This window comes from Danio rerio, chromosome 2 (genome assembly GCF_052040795.2).
Source record: "Danio rerio strain M-AB ecotype USA chromosome 2, GRCz13ab, whole genome shotgun sequence".
NCBI lineage: Eukaryota > Metazoa > Chordata > Actinopteri > Cypriniformes > Danionidae > Danio > Danio rerio.
The window spans coordinates 60,796,339-60,823,444 of NC_141022.1; the positions used below are offsets into that span (position 1 = coordinate 60,796,339).

At 39.9% G+C, this 27,106-nt stretch overlaps 2 protein-coding genes across 8 annotated transcripts in view; one reads left to right on the forward strand and one right to left on the reverse strand.

Annotated features, from left to right (window-relative positions):
- The window catches only part of btbd2b (BTB domain containing 2b), a 1,074,195-nt gene that overhangs the window by 672,783 nt on the left and 374,306 nt on the right, over positions 1–27,106 (reverse strand). The gene's annotated exons all lie outside the window — the stretch shown is intronic.
- On the forward strand, positions 1,655–27,050 carry LOC147846577 (E3 ubiquitin/ISG15 ligase TRIM25-like). Of its 7 annotated transcripts, none has more exons than XR_015479162.1 (8): positions 1,684–2,498; positions 4,414–4,509; positions 10,924–11,157; positions 11,243–11,402; positions 11,498–11,557; positions 14,481–15,118; positions 17,968–18,121; positions 26,223–27,050. XR_015479162.1 is itself a non-coding variant. In XM_087241698.1 (6 exons), exons 1-5 carry the CDS (start codon positions 1,764–1,766, stop codon positions 11,563–11,565), a joined length of 1,293 nt encoding a protein of 430 aa, XP_087097824.1. In that variant the 5' UTR covers positions 1,655–1,763; the 3' UTR covers positions 11,566–11,590; positions 12,893–14,002. The 7 variants fall into 7 exon arrangements, 3 of the variants coding, with proteins under 3 accessions (XP_087097824.1, XP_087097823.1, XP_087097825.1); XR_015479163.1 differs by having other exon boundaries at positions 17,968–18,055; XR_015479161.1 differs by having other exon boundaries at positions 14,481–15,107; positions 17,980–18,384; positions 26,204–27,050.

Below are 27,106 nucleotides of genomic sequence, written 5' to 3' on the forward strand. Positions count from 1 at the left end.
TCTAGGTTTACGTTGCCGCCATCTCTGCTTATCACGACGCGGTAGCTGGCGGCACCGTGGGAAAGCATAACCTCATCATCCGGTTCCTCAGAGGCGCTAGGCGAATAAATTTTTCGGTCAGTGACTCGTGCCTGAAATTCGGGCCGAATTTTTCTCACGTTTTCCTGAGACCCCGCCCGGGTTATGTGCCCAAGGTTCCTACCACTCCCTTTAGAGACCAGGTAGTAACCCTGCAAGCGCTGCCCCCGGAGGAGGCAGACCCAGCCCTTTTCTTACTCTGTCCAGGTGGACCGTACTCAGTACTTTAGATCATCTGAGCAGCTTTTTGTCTGTTATGGCGGTCGGCAGCAGGGAAGTGCCATGACCAAACAAAGATTATCCCACTGGATTGTGGAGGCCATTTCTTGTGCTTATTTGAGCAGAGGTCAGCTGCGTCCCCCGGGAGTGCGTGCACACTCCACTCGGAGCATTGCATCCTCTTGGGCGCGTGCACGCGGCGCCTCTTTAACAGACATCTGTAGAGCTGCGTGCTCGGCGACACCCAACACATTTGCAAGGTTTTACAATCTGCGAGTGGAGCCGGTTTCCTCAAGGGTGTTAGGTAACCCTTGGTGATTAAGGAAATAACTCGGTGGGGTGTTGTAATACACTTGCGGTGCCGTTTCCCTTAACACGGAGAGATGTGCACCTTCCTCTCTTTCAGTAAAGTTCCCCGTTCGGTGAGCCCTGCAGATTCCTCCGAGGCCCCCAGCACTGACTCAGCGGAGGAGTCACTTGCTGGCCCACTACGTTAGGTCTGTCAGCTGGTCAGCTTGCGTTTTTGGGTATAGGTGCCGGCTATGTGCGATCCCCTCTGGTGATCCCATATGCTTTTCCGCCACGGTTCAGTCCCCCCTCTCGGGTGGATCTGGGCCTTCCCTATCCGCTAACCACCTTCTTATGCGCACTCCCCTTCTTAGGGCTAGTCCATATGTATTCCATTTTGTCTTCCTCATTGGGTGCGGATGGTCTCCGCAGCGTCCTCCCTACTGGGATTGCACGCTTCCCAACGTACTGTCGTATTTCCTAGAATTACCTAGACGCTAGCGACTCCCAAAAAAATATACCTATTCCGTAAAACTTCTCTTGAAGTGGGGATAAGTTAGGGCCAAGGGCACATTGGAGGACCGCGCCTTCCATGATTTGGGTACGTCACGCTTGCTTGACTGCCCTCTCATTGGAGGCGTTGGTAAGGTGCAGTCATTATGGCGTTTTCCATAGTCTCCCATACGTGGATTTTAACATCAAATCCACTTATAGCACTGGAGTTCCCCCACCGAAGGGGAACGTTCGAGGTTACAGAAGTAACCCTTCGTTCCCCTAGGAGGGGAACGGAAGTGCTATACTCTGTCACCATAATGACTGTCCCTTAGCTGTTTAAAAGTCTCTTCAGCTTAAAAGAATGGCGTTTGATGGTGCCAGGTGTGCTTATATGCTGGGATAATTGGCAATGGGGCACACCTGCGCAAGCTTACGCTGCCAATTCATTGTTTTCATTGGCCCGTTCAATACTCTTTTAGACAAGCGGCTTCTAAACCGAAACCTCCCATACGTGGATTTTAACATCAAATCCACTTATAGCACTGGGTTACTTCTGTAACCTTGAATGTTTGTTTTTGTATCACTTGTCAATAAATAGTCCTCTTTTGTCCTTCCCTCACCACCCAACACTAGTGGAGTTGACAGAGTTTGTGGAGTATCATAAGGTGAATTTGAGCAGAAGAATGGCAGCTGAAGAGGCGTTTCAGACTCAAGTACCATTTCAGAGCCCCACCCCTTTAAAAGTAGGAAATCTTGAGAGAATCCGAAAGCAACAATCAGTCATCAGTGCTTTGTGTCCATGTTTAACTGTGAGTGTGAGCAGAAAAATGGCAGAATCCAGTGTTTCTTGGGCTCATCAAGAGTTCAGCTGTTCGGTGTGTCTGGATCTTCTGAAGGATCCAGTCTCCATTCCGTGTGGACACAGTTACTGTATGAGCTGCATCACAGACTGCTGGAATCAGGAGGATCAGAAGAGAGTCTACAGCTGCCCTCAGTGCAGACAGACCTTCAGCCCCAGACCCGCTTTAGCTAAAAACACCATGCTGGCTGAAGTGCTGGAGAAACTGCAGAAGAGCAAACTACAAGCTGCTGGTCGTGCTCAGAGTCCCGCTGCATCTGGAGATGTGGAGTGTGACGTCTGTACTGGAGCCAAAAACAGAGCCGTCAAGTCCTGTCTGGTGTGTCTGAACTCTTACTGTCACACTCATTTTCAGCGCCATCAAGATCTGAATCCAGGAAATCGACACAAAGTGACTGAAGCCACTCATAAACTGCAGGAGATGATCTGTCCTCAACATGAGAAACTCCTGGAGATCTTCTGCCGCACTGATCACTGCTGTATATGTTATCTATGTATGGTGGATGAACACAAAAATCACAACACTGTTTCAGCAGCAGCAGAGAGGACTGAACTACAGGTAAGAACCTACTTAAGCCCAGTAATAAATAATAAATGTCCGTTTAAATATATCTGTATATCAAACTCAGTTTCTGAAAGGCCACTGCCTTGTGTTTAGCTTTAATTTAATTCACCTGATCCAGATAAGCAAGTCTGAAAACCACAGGTATGTGGATGGAACTAAACCGGTTGGACTGTGACTAATGCAGGCAATCAAAGTGTTGGTATTACAGTGCTGAGCATAGCTGCCTTCCAACAGCTGACCTGAGTTTTTATCCTGGTCAAACCAATGCCATTGGGAGCAGCCATGACTTAATGGTCAGTTGGACTTGTGATTTAAAGGTCACATGTTTGAGTCCCAGCACTGACAAGGCTGAGTGGGTCCCTTGAGCAAAGAACCGATCCCTCAACTACTGACTCAGATTATCAGTAACTCTTATTTCAATAATTCCTGGCGAGCCATGTCCACTATTCACACCAGACACTGTTATATTTATTCATGGTAGTAGTGTGTTACAAGTTGCAGACAAACTCACAGAATCACTGGTACATCCTTCAGCCTGGTTAGATCAATGCTGTTTACAGTTGAACATCTCTAAAACCGTGTGTATGTTTTTTTCTAAGAATGGTAGGGTAAGTTTAGTACCAGATGTATTTGTATCAGGGGAAAGATTACAAGTTGTATCTGAGTACAAGTACCTTGGAGTTTTAATAGATTCAAAACTATCATTTTAGTCTCAGGTTAAAAAGGTTTGTAACCGGGTCAGATTCAGTTTAGCAAATTTTAGATTTATTCGTGATCAAATGTCATGTGAGGCTGCCCTAATCTATTATCACTCCATGATCATTTCTCACATCACTTATTGTTTAACCACTTGGTCCCAAGCCAGCATCACTACTCTGAAGCCACTGGAATCTTTATACAAACAATCCATAAAATCCCTTGATAAGAAATCAGTTTAATATCACCACTGTTTAATATTAAAGAAATACAACCTGCTTAGTTGGGAAAATGTAATTAAATATGTACATATCTGTTTAATGTTTAAGACTTTACATAACCCGACTTCAACATTAAATCAGTTTGTAAATATTAGAACGACTGCTCACCGAAATACTAGAGGAGGTGACAGATGGGACTGCATTATTCCTTAAAAAAAAAGAGCATTCAGTCAATCTGTATTTTCAGTGAGAGCTGCTAGGGAATGGAACTCCAACCCACCAACAATTAGAAGATCATGCACTTTTCGTTCTTTTCAGTCTCATGTTAAAAATTGGTTATTGACAAATCAGTGTTGTCAGCATTAGTACTGTATTCTTGACACATTTGTACTGTTGTCTTTGGCTTTTTGTCCTCTGCTCCCATCAGTCTGTTCTTGTGTTTTTTCTTTTCCTTTCTTTTTTTTTTACTTTTTTAACTGTATTTTTTATATGAAAGTGTAATTAATTGTTTAATGTTGTGCTTCTATTTTAGGTGTGACTTTTTTTACATTCTGTAAGGGGTCTACGGATGAAAAATAGCCATTCTTGGCTAATTCTGCAGCCATTTTACAGTAATGTTTATTAATGTGCATTGACCCTGTAAACAAATAAACTAAACTAAACTAAAAAGCAGACAAATCCAGATCTAAAAAGCACTTCTTTAAATCTGAATGACATACAGACATAGAGCATGCTTTCTATCATTCATACAGGCAAGATACAATTCTGCCAAGATATAAAATCTGCAAGAGATGTTTAGTGCCACCTACTGCCATGAAGCACCATTAAATAATAGAGTCTCCTAACACTCTAACAATATTTGTGATGTATAGTCGCACTTTGCAATACAAATATGATCTTTCCAACATGACTGGAACACCATAGATTACATTTTGGAGTTGTGGCTCATGTTATATGAGATGTATATTGAGTGTAAAGTGTGAATCCTGCAGAGTCGGTTAAAGAACATCCAGAGCAGTTTCCAGCAGAGACTCCAGGAGAGACAGAAGGAGCTGGAGAAGCTGAGAGAGGCTGTGGAGTCTCACAAGGTGAGTTTGAGCAGAAGTAATTTCAAGAACTTTATTTGCCATATGCACTTGCCTTTAAATACAGAGGAATTATTTGTGCAAAGTCAATAGCCGCATTTCCACTATCGGGCCTGTGCGAGCCAGGGCTTTAATCGGGCTGGGCCGGGCCAATAGCCCGGGAGATTGAGAAATGACAATGAAATCATGTCGCGTTTCCACTGTCGGGCTAAAAGCTCACAGCGCGTCACGCAAACACCGCACACAGAATCAAACGTCACACAACCCGCCCACTCCAGCGGGAATGAGGCAGATAAAGCACACCATAAAATCATCACGAAACGAAACCATTAAAATGAAGACAACCGAAACAAACAAATGACACGTTACTGTAAAGCAGTACATGAAATGTCTATACGCACAGACCTGTGTATTTCCATTCATTACATTTGTTTACTCACCGACCGACTGTTGGCATTGTGCATTGCTCTCGCCACTAACGGACCCATCACAGTGAGCGCACACATCCATAATATAAAGCCCCAGAAATTCTCCTTTATAACTCGATATAGCACGTCTTATTAAGTGTTTCCAGCACAAGAAGAGCGAGTAGCCTAATAAAATATAGCCATATTTGTTGCGCTCAGCAGCTATTCACTAAAGTTCTTCATTTAAAGTTTCATTTATAAATTTAACCACATCATATAAAAACATAAACAGTTGTTTGAGGATATAGAATTTTGGGTTTGGGCTTTCCCCCAATGCGATTAAAGCAGCGAGCGCTGTGCAGGACTGAGTGACAGAAAAAAAAGTAGGCTAGATTCTGCATTCACTCACCCAAATAATGCTCTGTTTGCGCGATTTGATTAATATCATCATATCCAAATACTCTATAAATAATATTTCAAACCTTCTCCGGTGTTTATTGTTTTTAGAAAAGCGACTTTTTTTCAGATAGGTCTTTGTAAAATAAAAATTAGGCTATATGTGGCTTTAAAACGGTTTGATTTATGTATTGTATATAGGCTACCTACATTGTTATAGCTAGGTTTTGTTTATTTTATATTGGTTTATTTATTTAATGCGATTTTATATATATCCGATATTTGTAATTCTTTAAATTATATTTCAATATAGCTTAGGCTATTTTATCAAGATATGACACTATATTGTTTAAAGTCTACGAAAGTGGGCACGTATTTTGTTAAGTTTTATGTCTTTCTGTTGTATTTATATTGTGTATTATCTCAATATCTGCCCACTCGCGGCATAACACAGCTGTGAGTGAGCGCTCTTGCCCGGTCTCACACACAAATACAGGCATTTAAACGCGCAAAAACGCACCTTTTAAACTTGACAAAAACTCTCAAAAACCTTTATTGTCTGCTGTGTTTTTAATATGGTGTAAAGATTATTAAGCGTTATTGAAACATAAAGGAGGACGCAGCAAAGAACGTCACTATAAATTAAAACTACTTTATTATTTTATGCAGCAGCCTTACATTTAAAAGGGATACATAGGGGTGATCATACGCAAAAAGACCCCAGACTATAAGGCTAGATGTTTTCTTTGCCTTATTTATTTATTTGTATGGCGCATGTACTCATGTGCGATCAGAAAACTGCCCGCCTCTCCTTTCACTCCGCCCCGAAGCCCCAGCTGGCCCTCCTTGGCCCAAGGTATTCGGCGGGCCGAAAAAGGCCGGCCGCTGGCCCCAAGAAAGCCCCGCTTTGGCCCGATTAAGCCCCGGAAGTGACAGTGGAAACGCCACTGGCCTTGGCTCGCCCTGGCTCGCTCGCTTTAGGCGCGATAGTGGAAACGCGGCTAATAAGAGCAGCTTGTAAAACAATACACATAAGATATAAAACCTACATATATATCTACAAAACATACAAATTCACACACACACACACACGTCTTTATTGCACTTGAGTACTTTTCAATTAACATGAAGTCAGTTTCAGGCACCTCCAGGCCCTTTTTAGTCTTGGATAGAAAGTGCCCTTCCAAAATGATCAAAAGTGCCCCCGCAACAGCATCATCATGCACTTATCTATCAGCACCATAGGCAAACTGTAGCAGGTCAACAGTGTTGATGTATGTAAGGATGAATTTCTGCAGACGCTTCATGGCATCTGCTGTAATTGCCATGGGGGTGTAGTCGTTGTATGTGGTTGCTTTTGATGCCTTGGAGAGTGGAATAATAATGCTGGTTTTAAAAATACGGGTGTCCAAGGTCTGTGTTACTGACTGACAAATAAGAGTGTACACACCTGCAAATTCTGCACAGGCTCTAAGGACTTTGATTGACTGTTTATACTGCTCCACAGACCTTAAGGCCTCACATCTCTTCCTGGTTTTTATACAAACATTAGCATTAAACTAGTCCTGTTGGTTTGGATAGACCTGTATAGTTCTGGAGGAGACACAGATCATTGTACATCAGCTGATATAGGCCCAATCCCAATTCTATTTTTGTACCACTACCCCTTCCCCTTGGCCCTTACAACCGAGGGTTAAGGGGAAGGGCTGCAAAATTTACCCCTAAGAATAGGAACAGCACTACAGCACCTGCACACGTCATCATATGTCATCGCGATCTCTTGCTTCATATGAGATCAGACGATGGCGATTGCTGTAGTGATTCCAGTTGTGTTATTTTTTGTTGTTTATCATCAGGAAATCATTGAAGGCATATTGTATGCTATCATAACAATCTAATGTGGCAATAAGATCGTAACTGTACTGTGCATTTACACAGTGGCCATATTCATCTATATAAACACTCTAAAACAGCATTAACATTATAGCAGACACTGTACAACGTCATTCCCAGCCACTAGATGTTTCTGACAGGGTATTCGAGTGTCATCGAGTGTCAGAATGTTGTGGGACTGCTGTACAGGAGTTGTGATTATGGATTGTAGATTGCAAAATTCAGTGTTTTTTATATTAGCGTTTTTTTTAAAGAGCCCATATTATACATGAAATAGGGTCATATCCTGGTTGTAAGGGTCTCCAACAACAGTCTAATATGCATGCAAGGTCAAAAAACACTTTCATGGTCTTATAATCTGCATTTATTTTTAGCTAATTATCCCAGCGACTCCTGTATGAATCGTCCAGTGATTCATTTGTTCCCAAACCCCTCCTTAGCGCGGAGCTAATCTGCGCTGATTGGACCGATGACAGTCTGTCGCGATTGGTCGACTGCCTTCAGTCAGAGAGGGAAATGGCCAATAGCTAATCAGCAATTTAAAAAGTAATCACAGTTCATACACGCTCGATAGTGTAGACGTGGATTTTAGCTGCCACACTATGGCGAGTGGATAGTGCCACGGATAACCGAACGAAGGAGACAGTCGTGTACTCGCCATACCACACACACACAAAAACACACACCTCCGGATACCAACGCTCCCGCTTCCGCCCGCACCCGCCAGGTTTTAGCCTGAGAACCCGCTCCGTTTTCTGCCCGCCGCGCCCGGTCCCGCTAGAGCGGAGAACACAACCAAATATCACCCAGTATACAGTCCAGACAGCCAAGCTGTCTGTATACACACAGCACAAAGCACACAAAGCTCGTTCGTTCGTTCGTTCGCTCTCTCTCTCTCTCTCTCTCTCTCTCTCTCTCTCTCTCTCATATGCGCGCGTGCGCACTAACACACACACACAAGCACCACGCAGACTCTCTCTTTCTAATTCGCATAGCAATATCCGTGATATTGCTAGACAGCCCGCTCCCGTCCCAAATTAAACCCGTTACCGACCGCTCCCGCGATTTATTCGGAATATACAAGGAATAAATTTCCGAATAAATTGCGGGAGCGGTACTCTAGCATGGAGCTCCGTTAACAAAGCAGCACGCGTCGCGTTTTTAACGTGACTTTGCACGCGATAAGAGAATATATCTAGTTAACCTGATACAGTACACACGGTTACAAGTAACAAATCACAACTAAATACATTTGCAAGCTAGAGTAAACGAGGCAACAACTTTAACCGCACGTACTTACACTTGAGAAATGGAAGAAACCCATCCTGACGTCCATCAGTTACTCTTTACTGATCCTTCCTTTAACAAACTCAGATGAAGTATTCTTTGTAGCATGTAGCTTCCAGAAGTTTCCAACTGCTTGGTTATAATGCTGATGTTTCATCTTTGGGTAGAGACTCAATATAATGTCCATCTGCAGTGTTACTTCAATCGACCGGCATGTTTGTGTGCGTGTGTTTGTGGGTGTGCGTGTGTTTGTGGGTGTGCGTGTGTGTCTGGGTTTCTGCGTCAGAGGGCGGGGCCTCAGGTTTGAAATCTCCCGGGTTTGCGCGTGCACGTGAATAACTTGGTTTCGTTCGTACGTCATGGCGAAACACCTAATGAATCGGTATCAAGGCGACTCGTTTGAAGCACTATGAGTCGACTCTTTTATAGATGAATCAACCGTTTTAAACACTGTATTCTTACAGATTTAAGCCTTAGCTGGATACTTCACTTCACTTAGAGCTGTGTTACACACTACATGGAGGGGAATTTTCAAAAACCCATAATATGGGCTCTTTAAGTATGACGGTAAAACATGGGTAACTTGGCTATGAATATATTAAAAGATGTTTGTTTGTGGTAAAAATTTGCAATAATGACAAAAAAATGCTAATTTGTGGATCTCCTGACTTCCAGGTGCAGTTGTGGCTGGTGTATTCTGGGAAATTTTCTTACCTCTTGATTTTCGAGTGTGGTTCTGAAAAATCTTCTTTCGAAGGTGTATTCACCCCCTCCCCTTAGCCCTACGCCATCATTTACATTTACATTTAGTCATTTAGCAGATGCTTTAATCCAAAGCGACTTACAAATGAGGACAAGGAAGCAATTTACACAACTATAAGAGCAACAATGAATAAGTGCTGTAGGCAAGTTTCAGGTCTGTAAAGTCCAAAAAGGAAAGCATTAGTAATTTTTTTTTTTTTTTGAGTTTTTTTGAGTTAGCGGTGGAGCCAGAGAGGCAATTGCAGATTAGGAAGGAAAGTGGAGACTAAATAGTTGAGTTTTTAGTGGTTTCTTGAAGACAGCGAGTGACTCTGCCGTTCTGATGCAGTTAGGGAGTTCATTCCACCAACTGGGCAGATTGAATGCGAGAGTTCGGGAAAGTGATTTCTTCCCTCTTTGGGATGGAACCACGAGGCGACGTTCATTCACAGAACGCAAGTTTCTGGAGGGCACATACATCTGCAGAAGTGACAGCAGATAAGAAGGAGCAAAGCCAGAAGTCGCTTTGTAAGCAAACATCAGAGCTTTGAATTTGATGCGAGCAGCAACTGGCAGCCAGTGCAAACGGATGAGCAGCGGAGTGACATGTGCTCGTTTAGGTTCATTAAAGACCACTCGTGCTGCTGCGTTCTGAAGCAGCTGAAGAGGTTTGATAGAGTTAGCTGGAAGCCCGGCTAGTAGAGAGTTGCAATAGTCCAGTCTGGAGAGAACAAGAGCTTGAACAAGGAGTTGAGCTGCATGTTCAGATAGGAAGGGTCGGATCTTACTGATGTTATAGAGTGCGAATCTGCACGATCGAGCAGTTCTAGAAATGTGGTCAGAGAAGTTTAGTTGGTCATCAATCGTTTCTCCAAGGCTTTTCACCATTTTGGATGCAGTAATGGTTGCCCCATCCATCTGGATTGAAAAGTCATGGTGTAGAGTCGGGTTGGCAGAAACTACAAGCATTTCCATGCAGACAGCTAAAGAGAATTGGGACACCCCTACCCCTCGGCATGAACGCACAAAATGAAGGGTAGGGGGAAGAGGAAGGGCTAAGGGGTAGAATTGGGATTGGGCCAAAGTCACGTACAGTCTCTGTACTCATCAATGTGGTTTGTGGCATCTTTAAGAAGGTACATGTGTGTTATCTCTAGGCAGGTTTGCCATTGCTCTGTCAGACCAGATGCTAATATTTCTGACTTTGACCTGCTCAGCCTTTAGCCTCCTGATATAAATACACGTAAGCAGACAGAACCCTTAGTGAGGTTTTGGTGCAGCGGTGTATGCATATTTAAAGCTGCTGTAACAGTGCTCAAGTGTCCGGTTTCCTCTGGTGGGAAAGTTCACAAACTGATACAGTTTAAGCATACTATTACAGAGGTTACAGAGGTTTACATCTCCCACAATGATGAAGGCACTGGCTGGGCATCCTTGTCTCCTTGGATTGAAGCTTTCTGCATGAGTGCTAAATTTAACTTAACCAACTTAGCATTGGAAGTGGATCTAAAACAGTACACTTCTGATCAATCGTAGATGTAAAAAAGTCTCACATCATAGCTGAACAACAAAAACAATCTGCCTTTCAGAGCTCTGCAGCGTCGTACACCCAAAAAGAGCTGAAGAGGCGTTTCAGACTCCAATGTGTGTGTGTGTGTGCGTGTGCGTGTCTGTGTGTGTGTGTGTCTGACAGCGCTCTGCACAGGCTGCAGTGGACCACACCGAGAGGATCTTCACTCAGCTCATCTGCTGGATTGAGAGAAGCCGCTCGGAGCTCACGCAGATGATCAGAGATGGAGAAAAGACTGCAGTGAGTGGAGCTGAAGAACGACTGGAGCGACTGGAGCAGGAGATCAATGATCTGAGAAGGAGAAACGCTGAGCTGGAGCAGCTTTCACACACAGAAGATCACATCCATTTCCTCCAGGTGACACACAGGACAGTGGAAGAGCATGTGGAGCAGAGATTGTGTTTGTGTGTCTTCAGCTGCTGTTTCTGTTGTGTCTGTGTAGAGTTTGCAGTCTCTCTCTGTCCCTCCTGGATCTACAGACTCATCCAGCTTTATTAGCAGCTCGCAGCTCGCTTTTGATCAACTTGCTGAATCTGTGTCTCGTCTGAGAGACAAACTGCAGCAGTTCTGCACTGAGGAGATGAAGACCATATCTAGCAGAGGTCAGATTTATATTTCCTGACATGTTTCAGATGATTTTAAATGTATTTGTATTGTTTAACAATGTTTACTGTAAATCATCTGTTTGTCTCCACAGTGAGCAGCATTAGCAGGATTACCGCTCCTGAACCACAGACCCATGAGCAGTTCCTCCAGTGTAAGTGACTCTGATCATACTGAACATTAAAGGGCACCTATGGTAAAAAATCTACTTTTTAAGCTGTTTGGACAGACGTGTGTGTAGATATAGTGTATAGACTGTCATATTGGGGTGATATAAACACACACAGTCCTTTTTTTTTCAATTTAACAACATAAAAACGGTGGACCAATTGGAGCGGTTTTCAGATCGACTGCAACTTGATGTAGGAGTGTGGTCGCCCCGCCCACCAATGTTGATTGACAGGCTCGTGTCACCTAATTCTCAGTTTTTCATCTCACGTCCGCCATTTTCAGCGTGTGAGTCAAACTGATATCACTAAAGGAACACCTTTGCTCTATTTTTAGATGTACGGCTCATTGGGCTCAACACAAGATCAATATTCTCCACATTATCGCTCTAATTGGAATTATTAGTTGTAACTTTAGGTAGGTTTGCAAACATGTGTACTTTTCATTGGGTCCACCTAAAACTTCAGCCGTTTGCATTTCTCATGTTCACAGAAGCTCCTTGTGATCTTAACTAAGTGCAGCTGGAAAAGAGCGAGCGTGTTGCTTCTTGTGCGCGTCTCTTCATTGGAAATAAAATAACAAACTTGCCTGCAGGTTGCACACCAGAAGCTCCACTCTGCGTGGCGCGACGCTGACGCAGCACCATGCATTTTGGAATTCTGGGTGTGGGTTTCTGTCGGGGTGCATGCTGCGGTGCTTCAAGTCAGAGGCTGGGCGCTGCGGACAGCCGCCGGGGCGCCCTTGTGTGTGCCCTGATGGAAACCTGTGTATAGAGTTCGAAAATGTGTGGCGCGACAATTCAGGACACTTCATGTTTCTGAGAGTGTCTGGTGTGCCGTGTCGCAGCTTCAAGCGGCTCATTCGGTGCCTCAGTCAAAGTTAATTCAGTGCGCGTGGTTATTAGTCTCGGTGTATAAGCTCGGCACTTGAAACTAGCACACAGTCTGCTGTAAATCCATTGCTGTAAAATGATTTTGTACTCTCTGCTTGGTCTGTGCTCGAGTCGTACATGAACAGCTGAATGCAGATCCTCTCACTCCTGCTCCTCTCAGACTGCCTGTCTGTTGCAAGCACAGAGTGGGTGAGCTTTTGGCTCCGCCCCCTTGGTACGTTGGGCGGGAAGCCGAAACTAATTTTCAATTGAAGCAACACGTCCCTAAAACAGCGAGCTGTGTACACACCCCCAACATGACACCCTATAACACATTATAATAGAAACATCTGAACTGTGTGTTGAACTGAACCTAAACTGGCACACTCAGAACAACCTTAATATTAATATTAAATCATAATAAAGGGGTAAACTATGTGCCCTTTAAAGATTAAAGTTATATATTGTGTTGGATTCCTTCATATGAGGCAGAGAGTCTCTGATGGCTGTAATGTGTTTTATTCTGCAACCAGCAGAAACAGTGAAAACTAGAAGTAAACACACAAATCAGCACAAAGCAGATTGATAATGAACTCTGACACCTTTACAGTTCATGATCAGGCGTTTGTGTACAGTGAACAGTAGATGAGCTGTGTAAAGTCACAGATAAACAATAATTGGCTCAGTTAACAGTTTCAAAACAAAACTTACACACCTCACTCCGCTCACCAAGGGCTGCTACAGTAGCTTTAACACGTGTAGTGATGTTCACCTGGCTAAACAGCGCACACACACACACACACAGATGTAAACAGGAGACAGTAAAACACACACGCTTATAATGCTCATCATCACGATTGCAGGACTTGCATTAACCAGCATATGTCACTGGAATATATCACTGAGCTCCTGAGACGAGAGCGTTCTGATGAGTGAGATGTTGTGTGAGGTTTCGGGGTTTTGCTCAAAGCCATTAACCTGAATGAGCTGACTGAGAATGAAACACCTATAATGAGCTCTTGTGGCCGTTTCCATATATTCTTATCATATATCATCAATCAGACTGAACTGTGCTGAACTGCTCAAATCAACCCTGATCTACATTAAACACACTGAACTCTACAGAATCAGCAGCTCTAGATATAATCACACAGCTAGTTTATCTTACTGGGTTAGTTAAAGTCTCATTTATTCAACTCTGTGTAGAAACCTTCCTAAGACACCTTTAGATTTGTTTGCAGGAGGAAAATGACACCTGAAACTCTTCATCACTTGCTGTCTTCAGTCTCTAAACGTCTTTAAGTGTTGTGAAAAGGAACGGCAACATTACAGACTGATAAATGCTTTACTGATACAACTTTATTTAAATGTGTTGCAGGAACAGAAATTGGTGATTAATAATAAAAGTCATGAGGAACACATTAAATCAGGATTATTTTATCATCTGCAGTGAAATACAAGTCAAAGATCATTTAGAAATCTCCACTTTCCTGATTCGCCTTTTCTATACTGTCCCAGTGTGTTCTGGTTTGGGGTTGAACATGTACTGAAACATTCATAGTTCTTGGCTGCATCCGAAACAGCATACTTCCATACTATATAGTACGCCAAAATCAGTATACGAGCCGAGTAGTATGTCCGAATACATAGAATTCGAAAATCAGTAGGCGAGAAGTACCCGGATGACTTACTACTTCCGGCGAAATTCTAGAGTGCACATCTCATGCACTATCCCATGATGCCCCGCCAGCGAATTTATGAATGGGAGTGAAGCAACGCAAATTACGCAGGTAGGTTGCGTGACCATGACAAAATGGCGGATGTAGTACGTCCGAATTCCATTCATTCTTTCACATTTATACTGTATAGAACGCACTTTTCTAATGGCCCAGTAGTACGCTCAAATTCAAATACAGTACCTACTGAGTAGTAGGCGGTTTCGGACGCAGCCCTTGTTTCTTAATCAGCAAAAGTGCAAATAATATTAGAGTAAACTCAGAAATTCATTGATATTTTTCCTGATTTTTATCTTCATCAGATTCTCAACAGTTCACTTTGGATCCAAACACAGCGTATAAATATCTGGTTCTGTCTGAAGGAAACACAGCGGTGGAGGATAAACGTTCAGTCCAGCCGTATCCTGATCATCCAGACAGATTTGATGGTTATTCTCAGGTGTTGTGTAGAGAGAGTGTGTGTGGACGCTCTTACTGGGAGCTGGAGTGGAGCGGTAATGGTGTAGAAATATCAGTGTCATATAAGAGCATCAGCAGGAAGGGTTCGGGTAATGAGTGTCAGTTTGGAAACAATGATCAGTCCTGGAGTTTGTCCTGCTCTGCTGACAGTTTATTTTTCTGGCATAATAAAATAAACACTAAACTCCCTAAACCCTCCGTCAGCTCCTCTAGAATAGGAGTGTATGTGGATCACAGTGCAGGAACTCTGTCCTTCTACAGCGTCTCTGACACAACAATGAGCCTCATACACACACTCCACACCACATTCACACACACACTCTATCCTGGATTCTGGCTTTATAAAGATTCAAGACTGAAGCTCTGTGATCTGACAGTGTAGAGTTCAAGATGTCTGAATCAGTCATCACTGCATTCTAGTTTATAATGGCATGTTTCCTGCTAGACAGTTGATAGGGGGTTCTGGATTGGTTGCTACACAGCAAATTCATTGGTGTTAAATTTCAAGTGTTGAAGTAATTCAGAATAAAGTGTTAAAATTCTAGAGTTAGATCGGCATTAGAAGCTGATTTGCCTCCTTGTCACACAGAGTAACATGTATCTACCTTTGTAGAAAACCCTTGTGTTTGAGAAACTAATCAGAGTGTCTGAAATCTCACCACACCCTCATTCACCTGGCCCTTAAATTAGTCAATTAGTTTAGTCCACTAGACAGAGCGAATGACCACAAATAAGTGAATTCAGACACCTGCTGTTAACAAGCAAAATCACTGAAGGAATAAGAAATTGAAGGAAGAAATAAAACTACAGACACAGCCTCACACCAAACCAACTGAATTAAAACAGAGGATTAAACATCTCCATTAAATAATAGTATAAGCAGCTTCACTGATTACAGTTTGACTTCATTTCTGTAAGAATATTTGACAATGAACAGAGGTTTATATTTTTTTATTAAAAATATTTCATTTGACCTCACCATCATAGAGATCAGAGGCTGCTTATTTGAGGTCTTGAAGCTTTGCGCTTATAACCTAATGTTTCTCTGACTGTTATAGATGTGTTTCTTAAACTCATCAGCTATAGCAAAAAAATTAAGAGAAACTATACTGTTTATGATTAATTGTTATAGATATAATTTCAGGGGTTTAATAAGTTGATTCATAAAAATATGCAAATATAGTTTATATATAAAACTGCATGGGACAATAATACTGGCAGTTAGCTGCTCTTCATAGAAGATTCAACAAACAATTAGGATGCAATTAATAATTCGAGTGTCATGCACTAAACATTCAAGCTCCAGCTTGCACTTTATGACACACAGACATCAAGAATCAACATATGAACCTCAACCGTGGTTGCTAAAAAAAAAAAAAAGCTGCATAGTTCATGCCGCAATGCATGCTGGGTGCCAGCATAGTACAAAGCTCCCAGCATGCATTGCAGCATGAATTAATTTTGCAGCTTTATGTTCTTACAATCTCTTTATTTTCCTGTATTTTGTGTTGTTTTTGGGAGGTGATGTTTCAGTAGAGTGTTTTTTTTACTTGATTTTTATTTTTTTGTTTGTCACTATCATTGAGATTCAAAGACTAACTTTTGATGTGTGGGTGTTTTTAAGTTCTGCCATAGATCAAACATTCTCATTGTAAATATTGGGTTTATTACATTTTATATTATGGGAGCTTCAGTGGTTTCATTTATGTATATTATTTATTTCTCACACATAACTAATATGATATTGAATTAGAAAACAAGCAGGAAAGGAAGGCTATGTTATCATAAATAATCTCTAAAGACTGACACTTTAATTTTCTTTCAGGCTTCCATGCTATATGTATAACTAGTGTAATTAACACTAACTATAGCAGCCAAACTAAAAGACATTTATAGCAAGAAGTTGAAGAGCCTGACTAAAACAGACTCTGTCCTCCATCATGGTGACTTCAAATGAACAACAGAAATTTCATTAAGAGCTTTTGTTCACATGACAGAAATAAAGTCACAGGTCAGTAATAGGTGAAGCTCCATGATGAGTTGTTTAATGTGATGAGTTTTTTTTTAAAGATGTTGAAAAATAACATTTTTTATTGTGTAATTTGTTTTATTTTTATTGATTATTATTTTATTTAGAGTTTTTTTTCTCAGTTGATTTCATCTTTGGTTTTGGCTTGTGTTTTTCTTTCCTTCAGTGATTCTGCTTGTTAACAGTTGTTTATCAATAATTCTCAATCCTCCTTTAATTAGACACTTTATTGTCTCATTAACTTCATCACTGTCTGAGTGTTCAACCCTCTGTAGTGAGGACACTAGTTAGGATTTTGCTCTGGAATTTAAGGCTTACGTGTGTTCGAATGAAAAATACAGACTATGGGATTTGTTTTTAACAGAAATATTCTGGAAACTGAATTTACGAATGTAAAATGTTGAAAACAGCAGATTACTGGCAACCACTGCTGCCAGTATTTTGACATACATTTAACAGATATTTTACACAATAAGATTTTGCTAATTAACACTCTGAGTGTTAAAAATTTTAACACTTTCAAAAGTGTTATTTTAACACTTATAGTGGTTCCCATATAAACACTGAGGGAGTGTTAATTTTAACTCAAAGGTTGTTAAATCTACCAAATCTAAAATTTGCAGTGTGAGATCGATAAAAAATACAGACCGTGAATGTGCTTTTAACAGAAATATTCTGTAAACTGAATTTATGAATGTTAAAAACAGCAGATTACTGGCAACCACATCTGCTGGTATTTTTCCATAAAATCTAAAAATGAAAAAAAGAAAGAAAAACAGCTAAACAGTTTTTGTGTCACCAATGTGGAGGATAATAGCGTCTCTGTTCAAGTCCAAGATGAACTGAGAGTATTTGATGTTATGCTGCATCTTCTTTTGTTTAAAGGTAACTGTGTAGTTACTAATGCAGTCTAAATCTGTTTGCTATATGCAATCACACATGAAAACATTATTGCATCTAAACACTTTACATTTTTTTCTACTAAGCTATGATTTTGTAAACTGAACATTGTATTAGTTCATGAAATATGGTTATTTTTTGTAAATTTATACAGTTATATAAAACTTCCATGTTTTTCACAGAAAGATTCTGGCAACCACATCTGCTGGTATTTTTTCTGAAATTTAACAGATATTTTACACAATAAGAGTTTGCTAATTAACACTCTCTTGGTGTTGACAATGTTAACACTTTCAAAAGTGTTATTTTTAACACTTATAGTGGTTCCCATATAAACTCTGAGGGAGTGTTAATTTTAACTCTAAGGTAGTTAAATCTACTATCTAAAATTTGCTGTGTAGGCAGTTGCTAAGGCGTTGCTAGATGGTTGCTTAGCAATTGCTAAGATGTTGCTAGGTGGTTGCTATGGTGTTCTAATTGGTTGCTAAGGTGTTGCCAAGTGGTTGCTAAGATGTTGCTATGCGGTTACTAAGGTGTTGCTAGGGGGTTGCTAAGGTGTTGCTAGTTAATTGCTAATGTGTTGCTAAGGTGTTCTGGGTTGTTGTCAATATGTTGCTAGGGTGCTCTGTGTGGTTGCTAGGCAGTTGCCAAGGCATTACTAGGCGATTGCTAAGATGTTCTAAGCCATTGTTAGATGGTTGCTAGGGTGTTGTGAGTGGTAGCTAGGCAGTTGCTAGATGGTTGCCAAGGTGTTGCTAGGTGGTTGCTAAGGCATTGCTAGGTGATTCCCAAGTTGTTCAAAGTAGTTGCTACAATTTGTATAATAATTACCATGTTTCTGGCATAAACTAGCATGTGAGCATGAATTTAGTATGAATTAGCATGTTGCTAGTATGTTTGTTAATATATTGCTAATTCAATGTAGATTGTGTCAAAGCAGCTTCACACAGAAGATAATAGTGAATGTAAACAGCGTCACTTTAGTTTTCAGAGTTTCAGTTCAGTTTAATTTAGTTCAGTGTGGTTTATTTAGTCAAAAGTCTATGGAACTGTTGCTAGTGTGCCTTAAGTGGTTGTAGCTAGTAAGTTCAAAGGTCATGATAGGCAGATTGGTGAGTTTAATGAGCCCAACATTAAGTCTGTACGACAGTCTGGTGCAAAGTGATGAGGTCACTATTGTTAAGTTAATGGCACTTTCCAGAATTTTCCGAGTCAGTTTTTAGAAAATTTAAAGTCGGATCAGTTGGAAAAGATAAAGCAACCCGAGTCAGAGCAGTTTGGTGGTTGTAGTCATGGGCGTAAATCCCGGGGTGGACGGGGGGGACATGTCCCCTCCCATTCAAGGAGCAATTGCCATTCCCTTTATCGCTGTCTATGGGTGTAGAAACGAGCAAACAAAGAAGTCGAAGCACAAAGGCAGAACATTTCATAGGTAATATTAAGTTTTTTTCTGTTTTTGAATGTTCTGAACTTTTGTGCTAATCAGGTAACGTTATTGATGATAACAGTCACTTACTGCATTCACCATAAGACAAACACAACAAACACATTTACGTTGTAGCGATGTCTGCACAACGTTGTATTTTTTCAAAGGCAACGTTGCTGATAACGTGCTCGCTACATTGTCACAACGTAGAAATGTAAGATGTGAGAAGGCTGTAGCAGTGTTGTCGTGCGACATTCAGCAACCGCGAGGCGGCATGCTTACTACCTGTATTAATATTGTTCATTTATTTTTCCTATTTCATTTAACAACTGCATGTGTAAACTTTAAAGTGTAAAAATGCCACACAAATGAATATAATCAAACTTTTTACTCTATATTTCACAACATTTAATACATACAGTACACATCTAATTATAAGCAAACAGTATGAAATAAAGTTTAGATTATATATATATATATATATATATATATATATATATATATATATATATATATATATATATATATATATATATATTAATTAAACTAAAGGGTAAACAAACAAGAAAAGTAAACAGGAAATCATTAAAATTGTAGGGAGTCAACGGATCGTTCCAGAACCGAACAAGTCACAGACCATATTTTTCTTAAAAGATTGGTTGGTGCCTACATGTCTGAGCTTTGATTTCATTTTCAAGGCAATCCACAGGATGACTTGCCAGTCGCGATCACAACTGCGTGCTAATTAACTTTTACACCTTAAAACAATAAGAGGCTATACAATCAAAAACCCACCAAACCGGTTTCTTAAAGTGCCTTTTGTTTCACGCCTGCGACCCACGTCTGAGAGGAATACGCATTCTAAGCACACAAAGAAGCGATCACAAGCTTCCAAATTTTAAATGGACATACAGTAAAACTGTGTTTATTTGAGTAATGTATGTTTGCTTTATGTTTCTGTAGGTTTTTTGTGTGTACATGTTCCATGTGTTTAACAAAACCGTTATGGATAGTTATTGAGTTATAGCCCTCAGTGACAAATGAAATCTACAGAATGTTTATGAAATACTTCATGTTTGGTATTGATTGAATGCTAGGAAGGTTTCTAATGCATTTGTTTATATGAAAAAAACATACTATGAAAAGTGTCCATGTTATGAGACTTTATTTTAACAACTTTGCTATCAAAGCAGCGCCCACACAAGGTGCCAACCCGGCCTCCTAGAGGTCAGAATTGGGGTGTGACTCCACCCCGCACCTTATCTGATTGGACAAGTATTGTGTAGACCCAGCCTCTACCAAAGCCTATAAAACTTTGAACAAAGAAATTTCATCGTCGTCTTTTGCCGGTCATCTTTGCCAGTCGTCACCGCCGTCGCTGCCCGGACGTCGCTCTTCTCGTGCTGTGGCCGTTACATCGCCTCGCCAGAAGCCTCGTTACATCACGGAGCAAACCGCGATCTTCACTTGCTGCCGGCTCGAACCCCGATCTGCTTGTGCAACCGCATCAACAACAAACCATCGGGTCAATACCTCAGAACTCTGAAACTTCGTCATAACTACAGAAACCCCAGGAAGGACTTCAAACGCCGCCTCTTCCAACATCCGTATCCCTAGCAACTGACTAAGGAAACCCCTCTTCACCTATGAGGGAATTCCATCACGTCACTGAAGTTGCTACGCTGACCAATCAGCTTCGCCGGGATTTCCCTTTGGACCAGTCGAGGAAACCAAAATCCATCAGAACGCAAGTAGCACAAACAAGGTTTCTATCCATTGCTGACACTAGTGTGAATTATGTTTAAGTAGTAAAGAATAGCGAAATTCTCTGCTTTTATGGTTTCTCTCAGGTTGCAATCCTAAGAACTTAGCAAAGGCTAGAAGTTAAATCCACTCAGTCAAAACTCTCCTGAAACAGCTTGTGCGTGTGTGTATGTATGTGCATTTGTTTGTTTTACGTAGATTAGTACTTTGTGTTATAGAAGTAGCAATAAACTTTTGTTTCGTTTTAAGACCCGTGTTGGTGTGTTGTGTGCTTTATAAGTTAATGCCTCAGCTTCAGATACTGCTACCTTGCTCATTAAATAATTAGATACTGTTTTTATATTGTTATTGTTGGCCACGTAATAATATAATACAGAATTGCTTTACACTAAACGTTGTATTTGCTGGACAAATACTTGTTAAGTGTAAGCTTTAAATAATTCTATGTGAATCATGTTCGAATCTTTGATTCGAATCCCCAAAGTTTAAACATGATTTAAACCAAAGAGCTGATACTTACAAATGTAAATAAACATATAAATAAATATATAAATTAAAATTCAGACACTGGACAGTGAAGCTCTGGACTGGAGAATACAGCAGACCGGGGAGCGCAGCTGAAGACCAGTCGTAGTTGTTGGTATGGAGAAAGCAGTCAGAGGAAGAAACAAATTCAATGTATAATCCAGCTTCAGAGATCCACAGCAGACAAAAGTCAAAATAGGCAGTGAACAAAAGAGGACAGATCAGAGCTTGACACAACAGCACTACACAGGAAATGACTATGACTAGCAAGTTATTGAAGTTTCAGACATTTATTGTAATTTCATTACATATAAAATCTCCAGAGTAATTATGTAGCCTACTTTATTTTAATGCTTTAATAAAATATCATATACCAAAATTACATACAATTAAATAAATTTAGAGATACAGGGAAAACAGGTTTGAGTTAACAGAAGTCAGAGTTAGTCTCCGAATACTTACTTAAATTATGAGAAGAGAAAGAAGAGGTCCTGTAGTTATGGCGTTGCTCGCTGTAAATGAAATGTTAAACGTAGTGTAATTTCAATAACAGCTGTACAAAATAATAAAGTAATTTTTCATAAGCATGATCAATTTTCCACATTATGGACATGCTGTTTTAGGTAACATAAATACATTTAATAGTAAATAGAGTAGTATACTTCTTACCTCATCCAATTCTTCTTTCCATAGATCAGGAATTACAGCAACACTGATCTGAGGTGAATTCAACAGCTGAAAACATTCTGAAAGACAAGTTACATAAATAATTTGAAAACAACAGTAAGTGGTTAAACAATAGTTTCATGCAACTTACACATAATTAAAATCCAGAAATTATCAATAGAAGATTACCTCCATGTAAAAATAGCCTGTTGAGCAAAGAAAAGAGTGGGTTTTAAATAAAACATCAAAAGACCAATCAAAATAGAAATTTAGACTAGCAGACCTTTTAATTACTATCTATATTAATTAAGCATATGAACATGAATTTATATACTTTAACTTATAGGGATAGCTCACCCAAAACTGACAATTCTGCCATTTAGCCTCATCCTTTATTTGTTGCAAACTTATTTAGCTTTTTTCTGCTAAACAATAAAGAAGATATATTAAATAAAGCTGGAAAACTGTAACTATTTAATTCCATAGTGTTTTCTTACTATGAAAGCAAATGCTTACAGTCTTTAGTGTTCAACAGAATAAAGAAACTTAAAGGTTTGGAATCACTTATTGTTTACAGGGCAAATAATTCGTGAGTACATATCATTTTTGAGTGAACTGTTCCTTTAACGGGACGCAATCTGCACAGAGATGTTTTGTTTTTAAAAGTTATTTTGTGTGTTTTGTAAAAAGTGGGTCGGCTCGAGTGAGGAAGTATCATACTAACTGATCACGATGGATATGGAAAAAACTGAACTTCAAAAACATTATTGTCCATTTGACTAAAGACAAGGCGTAGGTAAATAATCAGGAAATGTTTTATTGAGAGATTTAACATAATGATTTTAATGTTGTTGCCGCGTCCGTAAACGGAAAGCTGAAATGTTACTCGCTCGTTATAACTTCATTACGGCTTTTGAGTGTGTGTAATGTTGGAACAGATTGTTGTCGAAATCGTAGGTTTGTTTGAATATTCACGATTTACGTATCTTATTTACCAAGAAGAAATAAAGCAATACTCACGTCTCCTCGGTCGTTGATGAATGAGACGACGGCTTGTTGAAATTTAAACTGATTCAGCTGTGACCAGTAAATGTTGTACAGTGGTCGTCCACGCAACCTAAAGTATGCGGCCCTCATGATGTTTAAATGGCAACCTTATGACATCGTTGTGACAACGTTTAGCAACAACGTAGAATCCTCAACCTTTTTGCAAGGTTGGTACAACGTTGTAGAAAGGTCGCTACGTTGAGGCAACGTTGTGTGTTTGTTGGGAAGAAGCTCCAACTCGCACTAAACACTCGGCTTATGCTAGTTTTGTTGAATAAAATCAGCAAACAATGCAAAAGAAATATGACAAGAGATGCTGCGCTGCCAGAAACTTGTATTATTGTCGGCTAACGTGAAAGAGTCGTTCGGGGGATTCATTCATCATTCATTGCTCCCTCCGTCAGTATGAGAAGTGAAAGCAGGAGAGGAGCTGTGTTTCAGGACATGATTAGATCAGATTTAACAGGGAGGGTGAATAGTACATTTCTGTACACACAAACACAAGCTTTTTGTCAGGAATGCCCGTGCGGTCACTGATCCATCAATGTAGAAAAGTGATGTAAAATTATAATTTTCGTAATTAGAAAAAAAGATTACACACTAACATCCAGGAAAACTCCCGATCATATATATATATTCGTATATGTGTATATCTCTGGCTTTGGATGGCCACAGTCCTCCACTGTAATTGGTCTTGCATTCATTTCAAAGGAGTGCTACCCTGTACCAAGATGGCGGCGCTATTGACGCATTCCGTCCAATAGACAACAATAGGCCAGGCGACATCTAGTGTATATATCTATGCTCGCACACAAGCACACGTCAGTTGTGCGGCTGCAACTATGGCTGAGTAAATGTTGAATTTCAGAAAGTAAGTAGGGGATTTTATCCAACTTAAATGAAGTGATTCTCTTCAATTTAGTTAATAAAGACTCGTTCATAAATTTTTAGCAGCAAAAATGCTGATTACCAACGTAATTGTCCACGAATCTGCTGTATTAGCGGTAAAAAGGACTTATTTAATTAGCGTTAGCTTGTTGCAACCTATGGTTGTAACGCCAAAGCCGTTTCCCATGCATTGTTTTATTTGTGACGACTTGGCATAATGTTAACTTAACATTAACGACCACAATTAGCATATTGTTTAGCTGTGTATTTGCTAAATGAGCACTGTGCTACGTCCAGTCTAACCCTACTGTATTTTAGTATAATCAGTTTCTATTCTGTTCTTAAGTGACTCAATTAATTTGAAATAAAAAATGTCCTTGTTTTTATTGTTGTGATTATTTTTACGATAGTCTTACATTCTTTATGTAAAGCACATTGTTTATAAAATGTGCTACAGTATAAATAAATTTGCCTGGCATAAGATCATTTTCAGTGCAGCTAAACGCCAAGTACAAAAAGTTTACATATTAAGCAAAATTGCTTTAAGAATGAGTGCTTATGGAAATACTAATGTCACATTATCAATCACAGGCGAAGGAGAAAGAAATGATTGAGGAACAGGCAGAGCAGGGTCAGTCAGATGTACAGTGTCAGGTAAGGGTGTTGTGCATTATTGAAGGGATAATGACAATTCTTATGGGCGGTGAACAATTTTTTTTAATGTTTTTGGAGTTGTGGCTGTTTAGCAGTTGAACTTCACAGGCTCACCTATTTACAATATGATCGGTCAATTTAACAAGTGTAAAAATGGAAAAATTTGCTTTATCTTTGAACCTGATAAAAGCTTTAAAAAATAGTAGTATCCATGCTATAATAATAATAATGAAACTATTTTTAACTGCGGGGACATATCTTTATTAGTACAGTTCGGCTGTATTATTTGTGTCACCTTCAAAAAAATGCTCGAAAGAAATTTTATATTAATTGTCCCCCCTACTGTTAAATCAGATTTACGCCCATGGTTGTAGTATGAACATTTTAGGAGAATATGCAGTCTGAGAAATTAGTCTGAGAGGAAGAAGATGGAGGAATAATAAGTTTATGTCGTATAACAGTCTGTTGCCTCCTCAAGCCGCCATAATTCCGCCATAAACATCTCCAGCTCTCCTTCATTACAGTGCAGCGATTACAGTGTCATTCCCTCTCTGGCCACATGAGGGCGCGCGAGTGTCGCTGTATGAACTCATGATCAGATTCCACCAATGAACTCAATAATGATTCACTCAGATATAGAGATAATAATTAATGAGAACTATTTATTATTAATTAATTAATATTAATATGTATTATTATTATTATTATATTAATATTTATTATTAATTATTATTTATTTGTTATTATTTATTATTATTATTTATTATTTATTATTTCTATTAAACCTTGATGAGTTTTACAATATATGGCAACCATTCCTCGAGCCCTGCACCAATATAATGCAGATTGTGAGCAGCAGTGTAGGGCTTAAGGTCGACTGTCCCCTATTGAGCGCTTCTTCACATCAAACCACTTTTACTGTCACATCAGCAGCAGCAGCAGCAGCACGTGTGTTATGATGAGGGAAAAGCTGAGCTGCAGACTCCAGACAGAGCAAAATACACTGACATAGACAATATACAGCACACACACACACACACACACACACACACACACACACACACACACACACACACACACATACAGACTGTACATCAGTAGACTAGAAACATTTAGAAATACACACACAAACACACACACACACACACACACATCCAGACTGTACATCAGTTGACTGGAAACATGTAGAAATACACACACACACACACACACACACACACACACACACACACACACACACACACACACACACACACATACATACAGACTGTACATCAGTAGACTAGAAACATGTAGAAATACACACACACACACACACACACTAACACACACACACACACACACACACACACACACACACACACGCAGACTGTACATCAGTCGACTAGAAACATGTAGAAATACACACACACACTTACACACACACACACACACACACACAAAGACAAGCAGTGTGCAGGAAATCTATAAGTTATAGGTTTGAGTTCAAAATGTCACACAGATAATGTTCATAACTCTCTGAAACTGACCCTTTCAGGCTTTGATCCTGATTGTGGTGTTTTGATGACTGTCACTTTAAATTCAAATGAGATTGAGCTCTTTTCAAAAGAGGGCGGAGCTGCAAATGCATATGCATGAGCGTAGTGATAGATGTACAACAGCACTAGCGTTCTCAGTGCTGGTCAGGTGTGTGTGTGTGTGTGTGTGTGTGTGTGTGTGTGTGTGTGTGTGTGTGTGTGTGTGTTTCATGCTTCTGTCAGTCTATGTCTCTCCTGTCGCTGTTCATTTGTGCTACATCTGAAACTCCACATCTATAATCCTCTTAGTCTATGCTGACATTATCTTCAGCAGCTCAAACACTTCTGAAAACTGACCCGGAACATTCTGGAAAGTCCCATTGACTTAACATCGGTCCAAACTTTATGACCTCATCACTTTGCACCAGACTGTCTTACTGACTTAACGTTGGGCTCCTTTAACTCAGACTACCAATCTGCCAACCACTGATGACCTCAACCTTTTAGCCACGCTCTAGCAACATCTTACGGCTCCTAGCAACTGTCCCATAGACTTCCATTGTAAAAAAAACTGCCATTGACTTTACATTGGACACACTGATAACAAGCCAATCCATACTAGCAATACAATGATTCATACTGAAAACATACTAGCAAACATGCTAATCATACTAGCAAACATGCTAATTAATACTATAAACATGCTAGCAACATGCTAATTCATGCTATTTTACAGATCACACTATTATGACTTTCTTTATTATTATTTTATAATCTTTTTTCAACACATTTTAATCAGATTTTATCAGTTTTATTAATCATTTTTATTATTTGTTTGTATTCCTATACTTGTGTCTTTTATTCTTGTTTATGTAAAGCACTTTGAATTGCCACTGTGTATGAACTGTGCTATATTAATAAACTTTCCTCGCCTGAGTATTTGTGTTTATAAATGCAGATTGTGATGGTTTTGTTTAATAAAGAACTGTTAAACGTCTTTTCTGAGTGTTTCAATGTGTTTTTATGATGAATAAGCAGCTGTTGCGTCTCTTT